Here is a 19,321-nt window from a genome sequence, read left to right as displayed (position 1 = left end):
TGACTCCGTGGTGTGAATGCTTATGTAAATGAGACATTTCTGTATATCATTTTAAATACATTTGCAAAACATGTTTTCACTTTGTCATTATGGGGCATTGTGTGTAAATGGGTAGAGCTGGGAATCCCAATTAGGATTTACAGACATTCGTTTTTTCTGCTCGTCTAATATTGTTGTACCCGGAAAGTAAAAATATCAATAATGACCAGAGTTTGCTGGATGCCTTAGGTCTGAGAACATTACATTAGAGATTACATCGGATCAGTAAACTCTTTTGGGGGTGGAGGGTCTTTCTTGCTGAAAGTTCTTCTTCACTCTCTCATTTTATATTTTTAAAAGAGGGAGAACTATGAAAAACTCCTAATTATTGATGTTCACGACTAAAACAGAGATCATGTGGGCTTCAAACTTCTAATCATGGGGAAGACTTGCCTTCTGGCTTTCCATTGGCGCTCCAACTCTCTACAGAAGCCTTTGTAATGTCCAATTTGTGTCCCTTTAAGTGTACCAGGCCCCTCTCAGATTACCATATCTTGTGTAAAATGTCAACAAATTACTTCTATGGCTGAAGGCCAAGAGTGGGAAAGTTTCTGGATAGTTGAGCAAAGTTAGCAAGCTACTTGGGGAATACACAAGCTCAGCCAAAGAGAAATGTGTGTAGAGACTTCAGTGCGTTCAGTACAGTGGCATAGCTGAAGAAAAGAAAGGTCACTAGATCCTTTAAACACCAGCGGTATGGAGGTACTGAAAACAGTATAATCTCACAGTGATTATGTTAATCTATCAATGCCCAACTTTGAGCTCAAGGACTTTGAAAGGGGAAACCAGGGTATCTCTCGTTGGTTCTTAAAGAAAGCGCCTTACCAGGGACTGTACTTATGGAAATAATATTTGATACGGCTCTTTTAGATCTATGGCTGTTTTATTAGAAACAGGGTACAATTAACCTTTCACCTATTTTGCTAGTCATGTATTGACATACAGTAGGCTAAACCATTGACTAAAGCACTGGATAAGTCAGGACTGTGTGGGCTGAGATTCTGGATTTTTAACCCAGTGTGTGCACGTATGTGTGCATGTGCGTGGGAGAGAATGGAAGTGTGTGCGTGGGAGTGAATTGGAAGTGTGTGTGTGTGTGTGTGTGTGTGTGTGTGTGTGTGTGTGTGTGTGTGGTGTGTGTGTGTTTTAGAGTTCGCATCTGCTGACAAGTAAACCTTTCACACCCGGAAAAAATCCATTCTCACATCCAGTCTCTCAGTGTAGACTTCTAGTCTTGGTGATAACTACACCTCCGGAAGATGCAATCATTCTCAGTATGGAGAACATCCATCTCCGACCTAGGATACACCAATGTTCTTTCCATTAAAAAGGTGAGGTGCCTCCCCTTCCTAGCTCTGTTGGCCCTTGCCTAAAAACAGTTTTGCTTTTTGGAGCTTCTCTCTCTTCTCCATGTCTCTCACTCTCTCCCCCATCTCTCAATTTCTTTCTCTCTCAAGCCCTCTTCCCACCGTGGCCCATCTCCAGAGGGAGTGTGTGATGTGGGTTGTGTGCTGTGAGACCAGCCAGTCACCATAAGTGGCCTGAGGAATATTTACTAAGCTACACGCTCAGTAAATATGAATGTGAGCGAGTGAATGTGAGTGAGGCCTCGTTTTAGGGACACCTACACTGTGGTGAGCAGCAGCAGTAAATGTTCTTCCTTCCTTTCCCTGCATGATCTTCTGAACATGACGTCCTGTACCATCTTCAAGTGGCCCCCTCCAGTCGTTAGTACTAATATTAATATTTATAGAAAATGTTATCAACTCCAGAGCTGCACAGAGTTGTGGGGAATTGGCTCCTGAGTGACCTATCCAATAGTTTGTAGCGTTACTCAGAAGAACACAGGCTCTCTTGTCACATTTGATGTGTTGTCAAACATTAGGCGGGGAGAAAAAGCTAATTTCGTGCTCCTTTAGGCTGTCATTAAAGTTCCAACTTTCTCCCTTTTTCCTCCACTGTGTTTGAGAGGCTTATACGCATTCCTAGTGGACCCAGCAGCCGGCAAATCCGTCTGCTTTCCTGCCTGCCGTCCAATTGAGCATCAGCCTGCCTGTTAAAAGTTTAACCGGAGTGAAATGCTGGGAATAGGGGAGAAGGGGAGAGCTGGAGGAGCGGAGAAGAAAATGTGACAACATCCTGTTAGGAGCAGAGCTAGCTTCAGTCTCTAGCTGTGTCTGAAACGGTACCCTTGCCCCCTATTCCCTATATACAGTAGTGCACTACTTTTGACCAGAGCCCTTTTGGATGCAGACTCTCTTCTCACTGTGTCTCGCTCTAATGCTGCCAGCAGGTCTAGGCCGACCCCCAAACTCCCTAGCAGCACTGGGAAAAATAAAGAAATACTGTAGAGCCACTGGACGTTAATCAGGGCGACATGCAACGATTCCCCCCCAAACATCCACTCCTCTCTAAGGGACTGGAGGATTTAGATTACCCCAATTCACTTGACAAGGACGGAGCACATGTAAGACGCACCCCTAGAAACCCACTGTATGCTACAGAACTAATGCACCAAACAGACGGGTGTTCACAACTGGCACAGTACTCACTATTGTGTAGTCCTGCACAAATGTACTACTACATTACGGATTGATATGAAATATCTCAAACACACACACACAAATGTTCAAACAAACCAACACATGAATAAATGGAGAAGTGCACCGCACACAGCCAACTCCCTGGAGAGAGAGAGTTAGGGCGTGCTGGCTTATTGGAGGTGTCTGCTCATTTTTGAGTGCCAGGCAGGTATTGACTGGGGAGTTTCTCAGCCCTTAGTGAGATTGTGATACAGGCTGGCAGCTGCTCTAACTAGCCTCACCACCAGGTTCAGCCTCATCTCCCCCCTCCATACTCTCTAGCGGAGATAAGTGTCTCTGGACCCTCCAGCTGTCATTATAAAGTCATCACCACCACATCGTCCCTCCATACTCAGGCTTCATCAGTGTTTTCCATAAGCGCCAGCTATCAGCTAAAGCCGATAACAGACTCATTGTCTGGCCTCTTGGTACCTGTGTTATTTTTAATTTGCATACTGGTAGACTACTTCTGCTTTCTGGTGATTATCTGCTGATACATTATGAAAACATTTGATGAAGATGTTGAATCCTCACTGCAGGAACAATAGGTAGTGGAGAGAGCCCCCTAATCTGGTCCAAAATATGAAAAAATATTGAAGGTTATAAAAGCATGATACTTACATGGTATTATTAAAGACATAGATATAGGCCTACTGATTTGATTAAAGTGACGACAATGGAGTAGTCAACTACTGCTTTCTGTGTAGCCCATGTTAAACTTCTGCTTAATTTTTCATTTCAATCACACCTGTAGGTCTATTCATGAGTTCCTGCCTTCTAAAAAAAATTGGGGGTGCAAAATCTGGTGGGGGGTCTAGGGGTCCTCCCCCTGAAAATGTTAGCATTTTTAAAACCATTTTCCTGCTATTCAATATTGTTTCTCAAATGGAATTCCATGTTTACTTGAACACAACATTTTGTCTTAGGTTTTTGCCACAATAAACTACATTTCTGACTAGATTTCTAATCTACCGCCTACCCTCAAAATCCCACCCACACTGATTGATTGACAGGTCAAACTGTTGAAGAGATAGTTCACCCAAATACCAAAACGACACATTGGTTTCCTTACCCTATGTGTCCACAGCAGCAGTCAATAAAAAAACATAATTTGAAGAACAAACATAATTGTGGCAAATCATATCTTGCAGTAAAACTAAATAATGCTTTAGTTTCAAGAGAAGACAGGTTTAATGTTAAAAAAAGGTTCTTACTTAGAAGATAGGCCTAGACAATATCCAAAACAACTAACACACTGAATTCACACATTTTAAGTCATTTTAATTGTAAATTCATATCTTTCTTCACAATACCACAACTAATTTTACCAATCTGGGAGGTAAAGTCGTTAAAGTATTCAATAATTTACCTGTGTATTTTGAATGGAATCAATGCATTAGAATGTGCCAGAGGCCACCTAAACAGAGCTTGTTCTGCATGCCCCCACGGACCCCAACAGCCAGGAACTCCCTGGCTGGATACTTTTTCTATTTTGCTGGCTAATCCATTTAATTACAGAAATCACTGCTTCATCCACTGCCACAGTTATTAAAGCATCCATCCCACTGACCCCAAAGCACAGAAAAGCAGAGCCCAGCCCAAAAGGCCTCGGAAGCTGTAAGACTATGACAGCTAACATCACCACTGCTGTATCATTTCCTGCAAGAGCAGAGACACGCTCCCTCTCTCACTCTCTTCAACACGGTCGACCAACAAGGAAATTACTTTGTTCATTAGAAGGATATTAGCCACCCGGGGAACACAGTTTGACAATCAGCAGAAGAGTATATGTGTAATTGGAGATGTTATCAGTGCTCCGACAGGGGGGCTGATAGGAAAAGGAATATTGTAGTGAGCTTGTGAATATTGAGGAGGAGAGGTGAGAATATAACACTTGGGGGAGGGCCTTAGTCTTGTCAATCCCACGTCCCCCGAGGCGTGATTGGAGGAATCCATCGCTGTCATAATAGCTGCTCATGTTTAGAGCCACTGTAGGAATCGTTTAGAATGCTGAAGTCTTAGCGATTACATCCTATGTTGCTCTGTGAAACCTGGCTCAACCATCCTTGTTTTTGGCATAACTGTAGTGGATTATTTTCTCAGGTTGATTCATATTGTATGATGAACATTCCTCCCTGTATTTTCCAGAGGTCTTCCATACATTACCATTGGTGAATTCTATCCAGATCTTATCCCGTCTGAACACAGACAACTCAGTTCTCCCTCCCTCTTCCTCATTTTGCTTCATATTCTCTCCACATCTTTCTCTACTTCTATGTCCCTCCACATCTCAGCACCATCATGTTTTTCTCTCCATGAAATGCATTTCCTCAGCACCTCCCTCCTTTCTCCCTCTCTTTTTCCCTGTTTTCTCCCTCCTCCCTCTGGACAGTGGATGGTATTCTCTCCTCAGACAGGCTCAGCCCTCTGGGTACTGAATTATCCTCTTTAGTTCTTCATCCCATTATCAGACATCCACTTCTAGGTTTTCCTCTCTCTCACCTCTCCTCATTTCTCCTCTGCCGGTCGTGCTGTGTGTGTGATTTAGACCTCTCACACGGGCATGTTGCAATGGCGCCGTTTCACAGCCCTCACAGCCCAGTGTGCTATTCCGCCCTTGGAACTAGGGATGCAAATTTCGGTCAATTTTGCTGCTGACTAACCGACCGTCATTAACCTGTTAGGGCTAGGGGGCAGTATTGACACGGCTGGATAAAAAACTTACCCGATTTAATCTGGTTACTACTCCTGCCCAGTAACTAGAATATGCATATAATTATTGGCTTTGGATAGAAAACACCCTAAAGTTTCTAAAACTGTTTGAATGGTGTCTGTGAGTATAACAGAACTCATATGGCAGGCCAAAACCTGAGAAGATTCCATGCAGGAAGTGGCCTGTCTGACAATTTCTTCCCCTTCTTGATTATCTCTATCCATTACAAAGGATCTCTGCTGTTACATGACACTTCCTACGGCTCCCATGGGCTCTCAGAAGGCGGCAAAAAGCTGAATCGTGGCTTTGCAGGCTCTGGCTGAAAAAAAGTAGCGCGTTTGGGTAGTGGCTGGTTACAGTACTGTGAGACTCAGGCGCGTGCCCGCGTCGACCGAATGCTTTGTTTTCTTTCCTCTGTTTACCTAAACGCAGATTCCCGGTCGGAATATTATCGCTTTTTTACGAGAAAAATTGCATAAAAATGGATTTTAACCTGTTAGGGCTAGGGGGCAGCATTGACACGGCTGGATAAAAAACATACCCGATTTAATCTGGTTACCACTCCTACTCAGTAACTAGAATATGCATATACTTATTACATATGGATAGAAAACACCCTAAAGTTTCTAAAACTGTTTGAATGGTGTCTGTGAGTATAACAGAACTCAAATGGCAGGTCAAAACCTGAGAGATTCCTTTACAGGAAGTGGCCTGTCTGACCATTTGTTGAACTTCTTTTCCATCTCTATCATTTACTAAGGATCTCTGCTCTAACGTGACACTTCCCACGTCGTCCATAGGCGCTCAGAGCCCGGGAAAAAAACTGAATGTCGTCATTCCAGCCCCAGGCTGAAACACATTATCGCCTTTCTCAAGTGGCCGATCAAGAGACACTAGCTTATGCGCGTGACCCCGACCGCCCCCGCCTTTGGGATTTTTTCCTCTGTTTGCCGAAAAGGAGATTCCCTGTCGGAATATTATCGCTTTTCTACGAGAAAAATGTCGTAAAAATAGATTTTAAACAGCGGTTGACATGCTTCGAAGTACGGTAATGGAATATTTAGAATTTTTTTGTCACGAATTGCGCCATGCTCGTGACCCTTATTTACACTTCGGATAGTGTCTTGAACGCACGAACAAAACGCCGTTATTTGGATATAACGATGGATTATTTTGGACCAAACCAACATTTGTTATTGAAGTAGAAGTCCTGGGAGTGCATTCTGACGAAGAACATCAAAGGTAATCAAACTTTTGTAATAGTAAATCGGAGTTTGGTCAGGGCTAAACTTGGTGGGTGTCTAAATGGCTAGCCGTGATGGCTGGGCTATCTACTCAGAATATTGCAAAATGTGCTTTCACCGAAAAGCTATTTTAAAATCGGACACCTCGATTGCACAAAGGAGTTCTGTATCTATAATTCTTAAAATAATTGTTATGTTTTTTTGTGAACGTTTATCGTGAGTAATTTAGTAAATTCACCGGAGGTTTGCGGGGGGTATGCTAGTTCTGAACGTCACATGCTAATGTAAAAAGCTGGTTTTTGATATAAATATGAACTTGATTGAACAAAACATGCATGTATTGTATAACATAATGTCCTAGGTGTGTCATCTGATGAAGATCATCAAAGGTTAGTGCTGCATTTAGCTGTCTTCTGTGTTTTTGTGACATTATATGCTAGCTTGAAAAATGGGTGTCTGATTATTTCTGGCTGGGTACTCTGCTGACATAATCTAATGTTTTGCTTTCGTTGTAAAGCCTTTTTGAAATCGGACAGTGTGGTTAGATTAACGAGAGTCTTGTCTTTAAAATGGTGTAAAATAGTCATATGTTTGAGAAATTGAAGTAATAGCATTTCTAAGGTATTTGAAAATCGCGCCACGGGATTACACTGGCTGTTGCGTAGGTGGGACGATTTCGTCCCCCCTAGCCCAGAGAGGTTAACCGGTCAACAAATGGTTAAAACATTTTCAACCAGTAAAATGAGGTGATCAACAAAATACTATACATGCATACAAGGAACATACATTTTTCATTAAGAGCCTTAACCTTTGTGTTGTCTTAAGGGTAAAAAATGACCTGCCACTATGTTTAACAGCAGAGAAACCAGCCTAAATTATATTTTTTCCAACTTGAAATTTGATGACTTTTCCTAGAGTGACCCCAACATCAGAAAAAGTGAAACATCGCCTTTGTTCATATTTCCATGAAAGCTGTACACCACCAGGGTACAAAGATAGTCTTAGGGTCATTTTTGACCCAGCAGTTATAAAATAATTTACACACCACAGACACACAGAGAAATTGAGATTATGTATGCTACTGATTGGACTCAGCCAGGAGCTCCTGAAAAGGAAGATCACCATGGCTGGCACAGTTAGAAAGAACAAGCTTGAGCTCCCCCCTGCACTCCTCACAACAAGGGGGAAGAGAGGCCTTCAAAGTTTGCCTTCACCCCCACCCTAGTTTCTTACCTCCCAAAGAGGAACATGAATGTGGTCCCTCGGGGGGGCCACGGGGGGCCAGTACAAAAAAAAAAAAAATGCATGAAATGAAATGTATGAAATGTATGCATTCACTACTGTAAGTCGCTCTGGATAAGAGCGTCTGCTAAATGACTAAAATGTAAATGTAATGTAAATGTCCTCCTGAGCACACTGCACAAAACGGTGAAAACATGTGAAAAATACATCTGCAAAGTCCATGCACACACACTTGCATACTGTCCTACATGTGCTAATTAGAGTTGATTGATTTATGTTCTTCATGTTTTTGTTTTGTATCTATTATCCTATCTTAGTTTATTCTTATTTATTGTTGTTTATACACCTTGTTGGTGGGGGCAATAGTTAAACAAATGGGAGAAAACTAGTATTTTGTAGATTAAATCCTCATTGTACAGTATAAGAATATATCACTATGTTGCCAAAAAAGTTTAAGACTGTTCTTGTTTCCCTTCAATAAAATGCATTCAAAACTACTTTCTGCACATTTCTGCTACTTTCTTAGGCTATACAAGTGCTATTTCTTGCAAAAAAAATTGTTTACAGCTATGCAGTACCTTTAGCACTAATAATAATAATAATAATAATAATCCTCTACTTTAGTAAAGAAAACAATTATGACAGGTGTGTTGTAATAAAAACGAGTGGTGTCCACTGATTAAATGCAGTCTTTCTGCATTGTGAAGAGGGAAAACCCAGATATTCACAAAGTTTGTGATGAATGACAGGTTGTTTCTTCATACAAAATAGATTTGGGGTTTAAAATTCAATTAAGCTGCTTTATTTTAGGGGTTTAGTGATGGTGGGTCATTTTTTACCCTTAGGACAAGGGGAGTATACAGAATGTTAAGACTACACAAGGGTTAATGGAAACATGAAATAATAGCAAGCCTATTGTCTTACTGTCAAAATACTTTACCCTGTTATTGAACCTGCAATGAAGCAGCTGATAAATTGTAAGTTTCAAACATTTGCCAAAATGCAATTTGTGGGAAAACGCCGTGCTAAACAGCACACCTAATGAGAGCAGTTCCATATGTGACAGAGATCAACATCTCTGTTAGAAAACAGGGGGAATCTAATAGCAGCAACTAGGATGGGTTGCTAATATGACTAGGATTGTGCCTAAATTGGCAACTGGACAATGAAAGAAAGTTGATATGAAAACCAATAGAAGGGGAGAGAGCAGTAATGTCCTTCACGTTTCTATGGTTGGATTTGGCTATGCTACTTTGAAGCAAGGTAAGACATGCCTCATGTAAAGTAAAATGTTCAGGTTTCAAACAACTATACTGCCTTGAGCACACATTGAAAAGTGGTGGTGATAGCCTGCCTACAGTACCGCTGACTATAGCCAGAGATACTGTATACAACAATGAGATGGTCTTGACTCCGCCCTAATAATAGCAGTCTTTGTCCCAAAGGCAGGAAGGCAGGCAGTCTTTTTTTATTTAACTAGAGCAAGTCAGTTAAGAACAAATTCTTATTTACAATGACGGCCGACCACAGCCAAACCCGGACGATGCTGGACCAATTGTGTGCCGCCCTATGGGACTCCCAATCATGGCCGGATGTGATACAGCCTGGGTCTACTTATAGCACTCGAATGGAAGGCATTCTTTAATTACGAGTTGAGATTGAGAAATTAAAATAGTAGCTATTTTTACATTGTGGCCATCAAAACAGTTAACACGCAATTGCATTTCTAATTGTTATTTGTTGCGCAATGACTGGGCTTCTAAAATAACGTTTCGCTCCAGTAACAAGCTAGAGCGAAACTAGGCTCTGTATGCTGTGCGCATGTGTTAAATAAGATTCATGGCGACTAACGAAAATACACAGGCGGCAATTTAATTCCATTAAATTATGTAAATTAACTTATAGATCGCTAAGCATGACCGGTCAAATGTATTTTGGGAGGCTAACAGATTAACGGTTAACATCCCTACTGGGAATCAATCATATAAAGACATGACCTACATGCTGAAAAACAACTAACTAACAGGCTGCAAACTGAGGAGGGAAGGAAAGGGAGCTGTCGACCATGGGATGGCATCCACATTTATGATCGAATGATCTATTAAATCTGTAGTAACAAATAATCTTATTACCTTATCAATTAATTTATCCTCCCCTGCAGGACTGTTGTGACAGGAAAACAAAGTGCCACCAGCTAGCCTAGCAGGTCTGTAGTGTATTACAGAGAAACAAAGCACTGAAGGCTAGCAGGTCTGTAGTGTAGCAATTGATTAGCAGGCCTGGGGATCAAAGCCTGTTTAAATTTGCAGCTTGGGGTCTGAGGGACAACCAGGTGCCCAAACAAACCTGAACTCAGCTGCCCCTTCAATCGCTATGGCAACTGCTCTCTGAGCTGACCATAGCATAGTAGGGTGGGGGCGGAGGGAGAAATGCTCCCTGGAAGACTTCCTGGATTCTACTGTGTGAGGGTAATACAATGTGAGACCTGCTGTGCTGTCTAGGGTTGTTGGAAGGGCAGGCAGGTGTCCATATGATGTCTCCGTTACTCTCATCCCACAATGCAACAAGGGTACCGTACTTTGCGATGTCACCATGCATCAACCTATCCGATCTGTGAAGCAGAGTGAACGAGGAGTGAAGAGAGGGAGCAAGTTTTTGGAATAAGATGCAGCCCTGGTTGCATAATATCCTCAGTTGTGGGCTCTCCTGGGCTTGGTTAAAGAACACTCAACATCCAGGCAATGCAAGTAGACATGCACTTACACAAAGACAGCCACTGCATAAGGAGTCATTGCATGAATGAGTTAGCAGATCCTAAGTGCACTGGAAACACTGTCGATATTGACTCTAGCTGGATTGGTAGTGTTGGCAATCAAATGTCACCACATAAAATAAAAAAATCACTTTAATAAAATAACATCTCCTTATATGGCCACATTAATGCTGTAAATGTTTATAAAACATGAGAAGGTTGTTGACATTGTTGTGTGTATTATGTCTGCCTGGCCCTGCAGAGGGACTGTCAGTCCAGTTAACAGCTAATATCAACGTAACCTGACCCTGTGCTCCCTGGAGAGCAGTTTCCTGTAAACACCAGAGTAGGTCAGTGTGTTTAAAGATCAGAGGCTTGTCCGTCTGTTCTCCATCCAGCCACAGTAAACAGGACGGCCCTCGCTGCTCTGCACTTTGTGACCGATGGCTGACCTTGAATACAGGTCAAACGCTTTCCAACTCAATCAATGCTCAGTTGATGGGACTGACAGTGATTATGATTCCCTGTTATGCGAGTAGGCAAGGCACTCAGTCAGGGATATGAGCCTATAGTGGCATTCAGCAACCCACTGGTAGGATAAACCACTATAACCACAACATCCACCACAAGGTAAGGACTATGCACACAGACAACTGTAGTGTGGTAAGACTGTTGTTGTCCTTACCTGGCTCTGTGTCATAGAGCCACAGACGGAGTGTTGCAGCACTGAGTTTACAGTGCTGCAGGGTGTGGCTCTGGCTCAGGCTCAGTGATACTGTTGATAACATATCTGTTCCAGTAACACGTGTTACACGTTTTGTTTTTCCCGTTTATGTTTTGAGGTTGGACTTCAGCACATACAGCTCGTTAGCAAGTAGGAAGCACTGATTGGTGTCATCTCATTAGTCAGTATGTGTTACACCTGTGCTGGTTGCCGTCTCGTTAGTCAGAAGGGGTTTCACCTGTACTGGCCCAGGTTCTATTTAAGAGTGGCTGGCCTAGTGCTCAAGTTGTCTTGAGAGATGTGGAGGGTCAACACCTTTAGTTGGCTCTCCATATTTGATTTCACGAAAAGCATTCCTTTGTCTGATCTTCCCTGTTTTCGTTTTGCTCCACCATTTTGGTTTGCTTCCTTTCTTTAAGTTTGGTGTGTATTATTATTATTATGTTTGCCTCTTCTTGGGCAAATTCAGTGGGTGTTCATGGTGGATGTCTTAGGTTTTAGTTGTTGTTGCTAGCCAACTTCCAGTGCTGGCTTTCAGAAACCCTCCTAAAACTCCACCAGTTACATTTTGGTAGTCAGTGACTCATTTCCCCCTACTGTTTGAGCAATATCCTATTATTTTTTTTTGCTTGGGAACGTAAGACAGCAATCCAACCCTGTAAACTCTGCTACTGCTGGACTGCATCCCATATGAGCATAGGTAGGTTATCATCAGTATCACTGAACTGCAGCCCAGTCTACTGCCAGACAGAGTAGCCTGTAATAGTGCGCCTGTTAGAGTGTATTCTCCAAGCCTGTGGCATCATTCAGAGTGTATTCTCCAAGCCTGTGGCATCATTGAGAGTGTATTTTCCAAGTTTGACACGGTGTAACCTCGTCAGGAACCAGGCTTCCCTAATCGGAAATCCTGGTGAAATCAATGGCAGAAAGTAGCTAAAAAGGGGTGGAAACCCGGTGCAAATCAGTTACGCCTTGCAACACGTCAAACCAATCAAATGCTTGCTTAGACAGAACTCCCTATAACACCACTTCTACGGGCATGTGAGGGAGGGTACTTGAAATGTAACACCCAATAACAATCTAGCCACTGGAAGCCATTCTAGCCGTTTTGGCTTTTTCAAAATTCTTCAGACCTCCGAAGGAAGCGTGATAACATGATTTCGGGAGGCTACCTCAGCTGTAACCCCTTAACCCAGCATGACATCTACTCTATTACCCCTTAGCCCAGCATGACTTTCACTCTGTTACCCCTTAAAACTAGAGGTCGACCGATTAATCGGAATGGCCGATTAATTAGGGCCGATTTCAAGTTTTCATAATCGGAAATCGGTATTTTTAGACACCGATTTGCAGATTTATTTATTTTTTTTACATATTTTTTTATTTAACTATGCAAGTCAGTTAAGAACACATTCTTATTTTCAATGACGGCCTAGGAACGGTGGGTTAACTGCCTGGCAGAATGACAGATTTTTACCTTGTCAGCTCGGGGATTCGTTTTTGCAACCTTCCGGTTACTAGTGTAACCGATGTGAAATGGCTAGTTGGTTAGCGGGGGTGCGCGCTAATAGCGTTTCAATCGGGTGACGTCACTCGCTCTGAGACCTGATGTAGTTGTTCCCCTTGCTCTGCAAGGGCCGCGGCTTTTGTGGCGCGATGGGTAACGATGCTTCGTGGAGAGTCAGTTGTTGATGTGTGCAGAGGGTCCCTGGTTCAAGCCCAGGTTGGGGCGAGGAGAGGGATAGAAGCTATACTGTTACATTGATGCTGTTGACCAGGATCACTGGTTGCTGCGGAAAAGGAGGAGGTCAAAAGGGGGGTGAGTGTAACCGATGTCAAATGGCTAGTTAGTTAGCGGTGGTGCGCGCTAATAGCGTTTCAATTGGGTGACGTCACTCGCTCTGAGACCTGAAGTAGTTGTTCCCCTTGCTCTGCAAGGGCCGCGGCTTTTGTGGCGCGATGGGTAACGATGCTTCGTGGAGTGTCAGTTGTTGATGTGTGCAGGTTGGGGCGAGGAGAGGGACGGAACACTAGTCCAACGCTCTAACCACCTGCCTTACATTGCGCTCCACGAGGAGCCTGCGTGGCAGGCTGACTACCTGTTACGCGAGGGCAGCAAAAAGCCAAGGTAAGTTGCTAGCAATCAATCTTAAACAATCAATCTTAACATAATCACTAGTTAACTACATGGTTGATGATATTACTAGTTTATCTAGCGTGTCCTGCTTTGCATATAATCGATGCGGTGCCTGTTAATTTCTCATTGAATCACAGCCTACTTCGACAAACGGGTGATGATTTAACAAGCGCATTTGCGAACAAAGCACTGTCGTTGCACCAATGTACCTAACCATAAACATCAATGCCTTTCTTTAAAATCAATACACAAGTACATATTTTTAAACCTGAATATTTTGTTAATATTGCCTGCTAACATGAATTTCTTATAACTAGGGAAATTGTGTCACTTCTCTTGCGTTCCGTACAAGCAGTCAGGGTATATGCAGCAGTTTGGGCCGCCTGGCTCATTGAGAACTGTGTGAAGTCCATTTATTCCTAACAAAGGCCAGAATTGTACATAATTATGACATAACATTGAAGGTTGTACAATGTAACAGCAATATTTAGACTTAGGGATGCCATCCGTTAGATAAAATACGGAACGGTTCCGTATTTCACTGAAAGAATAAACGTTTTGTTTTCAAAATGATAGTTTCCGGATTCGACCATTTTAATGACCAAAGGCTCGTATTTCTGGGTGTTATTATGTTATAATTAAGTCTATGATTTGATAGAGCAGTCTGACTGAGCGATGGTAGGCACCAGCTGGCTCGTAAGCATTCATTCAAACAGCACTTTCATGCGTTTGCGAGCAGCTCTTCGCAATGCTTCAAGCATTGTGCTGTTTATGACTTCAAGCCTATCAACTCCTGAGATTAGGCTGGTGTAACCCATGTGAAATGGCTAGCTAGTTAGCGGGGTGCGCGCTAATAGCGTTTCAAACGTCACTCGCTCTGAGACTTGGAGTAGTTGTTCCCCTTGCTCTGCATGGGGAACAACATTTACACACAATACCCCATATGAGTTTGCTAAAAGGCACCTAAAGATTCTCAGACCATGAGAAGCAAGATTATCTGGTCTGATGAAAGCAAGATTTAACACTTTGGCCTGAATGCCAAGTGTCAAGTCTGGAGGAAACCTGGCACCATCACTACGGTGAAGCATGGTGGTGGCAGCATCATGCTGTGGGGATGTTTTTCAGTGGCAGGGACTGGGAGACTAGTCAGGATTGAGGAAAAGATAAACGGAGCAAAGTACAGAGAGATCCTTGATGAATACCTGCTCCAGAGCACTCAGGACCTCAGACTGGGGCAAAGGTTCACCTTCCAACATGACAACGACGCTAAGCACACAGCCAAGACAATGCAGGAGTGGCTTCGGGACAAGTCTCTGAATGTCCTTGAGTGGCCCAGCCAGAGCCCGGACTTGAATCCGATCAAACATCTCTGGAGAGACCTGAAAATAGCTGTGCAGCGACGCTCCACATCCAACCTGACAGAGCTTGAGAGGATCTCTAGAGAAGAATGGGAGAAACTCCTCAAATACAGGTGTGCCAGGCTTGTAGCGTCATACCCAAGAAGACTCGAGGCTGTAATTGTTGCCAAAGGTGCTTCAACAAAGTACTGAGTAAAGGGTATGAATACTTAAATGTATTTCAGTTTTTATTTTTACTAAATTTACAAAAAATTATAAAAACCTGTTTTTGCTTTGTCATTATGGGGTATTGTGTGTAGATTGAGGATTAAAAATAAAAACTGTTTTAGAATACGGCTGTAACGTAACAAAATGTGGAAAAAGTCAAGGGGTTTAAAAACTTTCCTGAAGACACTGTACTTCAATTCATTTTTTCAACTGGTACCGGGGGACCTTCAGACGAGTCTTGTGAGATCTGTGTGCGTCCTAGAGCAAAACAACAGACATGTTCGTGAAAGTCTCACGACTCTTAGTGTGTAGCCAAAACTGATCGGACGTTACAGACAGAAGTTGGCAGATCGTCTGTACCGACTTCAGATGAGCCCCTAGCTTAAACTGACTGATTTCTCTAGCTTCTCTAGCTTAAACTGACTGATTTTGATGGGGATTGTTTAATTATGCCAATTAGATTTCCGCAGGAGCGTGGACATCGTCTCTAGGGGGCTAACCCAGCATGACTTTAACTCTGTTACCCCTTAACCCCCCGTATGCGGGACGGACATCCAGTGAAAAATCCTATCGCCATTAGCATAACAAAATGTAATATATATTTTTTTTCAAATATAGGACTATGTTATATCGTTTTATAGATACACCTCTCCTGAATCAAACCACGTTGTCCGATTTCAAAAAGGCTTTACAGCAAAAGCAAAACATTAGATTATGTTAGAGGAGTATATCGTAAAAGTAGCCACATAGCCATTTTCCGACCAACCACATGCATCACAAATAACCAAAAAACAGCTAAATGCAGCACTAACCTTTGACAATCTTCATCAGATGACACTCTCAGGACATCATGTTACACAATACATGCATTCTTTTGTTCGATAAAGTTCATATTTATATATAAAAACAGCATTTTACATCGGCGCGTGACGTTGACTAACTATTTTCCCTCATGCATCCGGTGAAACAGCGCTACAATTTACTAAATTACTATTCGAAAACATTTTAAAAATGTAATATTGTCATTCTAAGATTTATAGATGAATATCTCTTGAAAGCACCTGTAATGCCAGATTTAAAAATAACTTTACTGGGTAATCACACTTTGCGATAAAAGGGGATGCGATACTCAGAAAAATAGGCTACCGTTACAGGTCAGCGCCATCTTGGAACAATCGCATATCAAATCTACTCTTGTATACTATTGTCAATAATCCCTTACCTTTGATTATCTTCCTCAGAAAGCACTTCCAGGAATCCCAGGTCCACAACAAATGTATTTTCGTTCGAAAAAGTTAATCCTTTACGTCCCAATAGCTTGTTCTTGTTAGCGCGTTCTGAAGGCTGCTCCAAAACTTCCATCGGCTGCGGGACTCCTCTTTCAATAAAAAGCATTTTTTTTTTTTATTTAGGTTCGTTCAAACATGTCAAACGTTGTATAACATAAATCTTTAGGGCCTTTTTCAACCAGAGCTCCAATAAGATTCAAGGGGGACGATTGCATTGTCTTTCAAAACGTTTCGAAAGGGGAGGGTAGCCAGGGGCGCCGGCGTCATAATGGTGATGGCCCTCCTCATGTGACCACTTTCCACAGCGTCTCATTCAGTCAGTTTTCACAGAAGGAGACTCAAACCACTTTGTAAAGACTGGGGACATCTAGTGGAAGCAATAGGAAGTGCTCAATGAACCATTGCTCACGGTGTGATTAATAGGCAAAGTGATGAAGTTGAGTCCGCAATTCAGAATTCCACATCCTGTTACGATCGGTCTCGGGGTTTTGACTGCCATATGAGTTCTGTTATACTCACAGACACCATCCAAACAGTTTTAGAAACTTTAGGGTGTTTTCTATCCACAAGCATTAATTATATGCATATCCTAGCTTCTGAGTTTGAGTATGAGGCCGTTTAAAATGGGCACACATTTTTTTCAAAAATCACTGTAGCGCCCCCTATCCTAGGCGACCGTCAAGAGTTAACTCAGCATGATGTCAACTCTGTTACCACTTCACTCCGTTACCTCCATCTGAACACACTGCTGTATTGTTAGCTCAATCTCCGCTCCACACTCTCTCACCCCAGCCTCAACTGAAATGTGCTCCATTACAAGGACAGGCGTTTGTTATTATCCCTGCGTGAACCATTCCGTGTTCAAAACTTTTACTATCTACTGTGAACATCAGCTCTTAGGTTTCTACACAACACTAACAGGGTTATCTGACAGAGACTGGTGCCACGAGGACAATGGACACCCAATCCTCTTGTTAGAAATCCAGGCCTGTACCACTATCATAGCGGGCGAACCTTAGATAGGCTTGGGTTAGCACAAACACACAGAGATCATTCCCCTTTCTTTGACATGTGAAGGCACAGTAGAGACAGACAGTAGAGATGGCGCATTGTGAGAATATATGAGACGCTGTGAGGAGGGGGGCTCTAGGGAGGGAAGCACAGATATCACAGAGTCTGAAAGCCTCTTCCAACATGTTCCCTCTGATAGACACACCAAATAAACAACTGACACACACACACACTGACAGAAGGATCAATATAGCCTAGTAGTCCTGTCTGTAGAGCCTCTCAAAATCAGACAGATAGAGGGAGAGAGGAGCAAGATACAAAAGCAGAGAGAGAGAGAGGGAGAGAGAGACTCATCAATAATGTGGTTTAGTGAGAAGTGTGAGCTGATGGTGCTCATCAGTGTGGGGTTCTGCCTCTCCTCCACTTTGTTTTCTGGCCAACGAACATGAGATCACTACCCAGTGCAGATATATATCCAGCAGCCATCCCAAAGAACCAGACTGACCACACCACAGTGCTGCAGCTCATTCACCATTTAACAGCAGCTCATCAAACACCACAAGAGCTTATGGACAATTTACTTCACTGGACATTCTCATTTTCCCATACAGAAAACGCATACATACACAGTACACACGCCACAAATGAGCCGCAGTCCAAGTTGTCTGATCTGCTTTATCTCAGAAAGCAGCTGCAAAGCTGAACAGCAACAACCCAGAAACAGAGACAGACTGGGTTGGTTGGATGGGATCCACTGTTAATGGATGATCCGGCCAAGCATGAACATGTACAGTATTTCTGAGGGAGGGTGTGCACATACGGAGAGGAAAGGTGAATTTACGTGTGTGTGGTTCAGAATAACACCATGGCACTTACCAAAGATATTGGTGGAATGTCCTTTCTTTGCGAGAGGTTTCAACTCGTTGTGTCCCCATCCGTACTGTCTGTAGCTGTCCCACGCATGCTTCATCATCTACAACACACACACACACACACACACACACACAGGCTTTAGACACATCTGCAATACAGCAACATAACGTGAGTCTTGACTCTTGTTCTACCTGGAATAGAAACGCAGAGCACTTAGAGAAAGACAATCAAGGCATTTTGTTTTGTCTGCTACAACACCATGAACCTATCTTGAACTATAGACTCTAAAGGGAGAACCTTACAAGAGGCTTGTCACATACATTTTATTTTATAAATGGCTCATACATACAGTCCTGCACGTAACATCTTGACAGCACAAACAATCCTTTTTTCACCATCATTTCAGCCTCGACACTGGAGAGAGAATGGCACCTAGGCCTTTGTTCTGGAAAATGATGCAACTGAGATTGACATCCCCGTGCCCCCTCAGCCCCTTAACCCCCCCCCCCAAGCTCTTTACACACCCCAAGCCCCAGCCCCTGGTGTGACCATAACCCTGTCAGTTCCTCTGTCACTCAGTTTCTAGGTCAATGGCCAGCAGGTCCCTCACCACACATCTCACACCATGGCTGGGTGGACGAGACACAGTCTCTGTGTGTGTTTGCCGTGTAACTACTTCTCTTCAGACAACATTGGCAAATTGGCGCCGTAGGGCTCCTCTCTCTAATCTTTTTCATTGTGTTTCACGTCTGTATTCTTAATATGACCTTTACAGAGGAGCCGTAAGAGATGAACTGAGAATAAAGAGGGAGAAAGAGACAGGATGGTGAGGCAAGCCTTGACACGAAGACAGTGATGTTGACCAAAGGAGAGAAGAGGAGACGCAAGGGAAATTCAAGGGAAACTGTGAGGATGACGCTGTTGACTGACAGAGAGTCACGCTTTCCCAAATCTCTACTGCACGCTCAACATTTCCCTTTTTCCTCCTAATTCATCACCCTAGTCTGGTGGGATTAGCTATCCCAGGAGGACATTTTCTCACCCTGTTGGTCTGTCTCTGTCTGCCATGGCAGCCATCCAAAAATGTGAGACCAGGTTTTCCTCCTGTTTGAGCCAGAGTCCCCTCCTCTCCTTTCGCTCTCCTCTGCCA

At 43.0% G+C, this 19,321-nt stretch overlaps 1 protein-coding gene across 2 annotated transcripts in view; it reads right to left on the bottom strand.

The window, feature by feature from the left end:
* Positions 1–19,321, bottom strand: part of LOC106582087 (mannosyl-oligosaccharide 1,2-alpha-mannosidase IB) — a 142,344-nt gene that overhangs the window by 58,911 nt on the left and 64,112 nt on the right. For both annotated transcript variants that reach the window (XM_014164819.3, XM_014164820.3), the window contains exon 5: positions 18,175–18,271. In XM_014164819.3, the coding sequence (XP_014020294.1) occupies positions 18,175–18,271 (97 nt within the window). The remainder of the gene's footprint in view (positions 1–18,174; positions 18,272–19,321) is intronic.

Source organism: Salmo salar, chromosome 21 (assembly GCF_965601325.2).
Source record: "Salmo salar chromosome 21, fSalSal1, whole genome shotgun sequence".
Taxonomy (NCBI): Eukaryota; Metazoa; Chordata; class Actinopteri; order Salmoniformes; family Salmonidae; genus Salmo; species Salmo salar.
The sequence above is the reverse complement of the archived record's forward strand: the minus strand, read 5'-3'. Positions and strand labels throughout refer to the sequence as shown.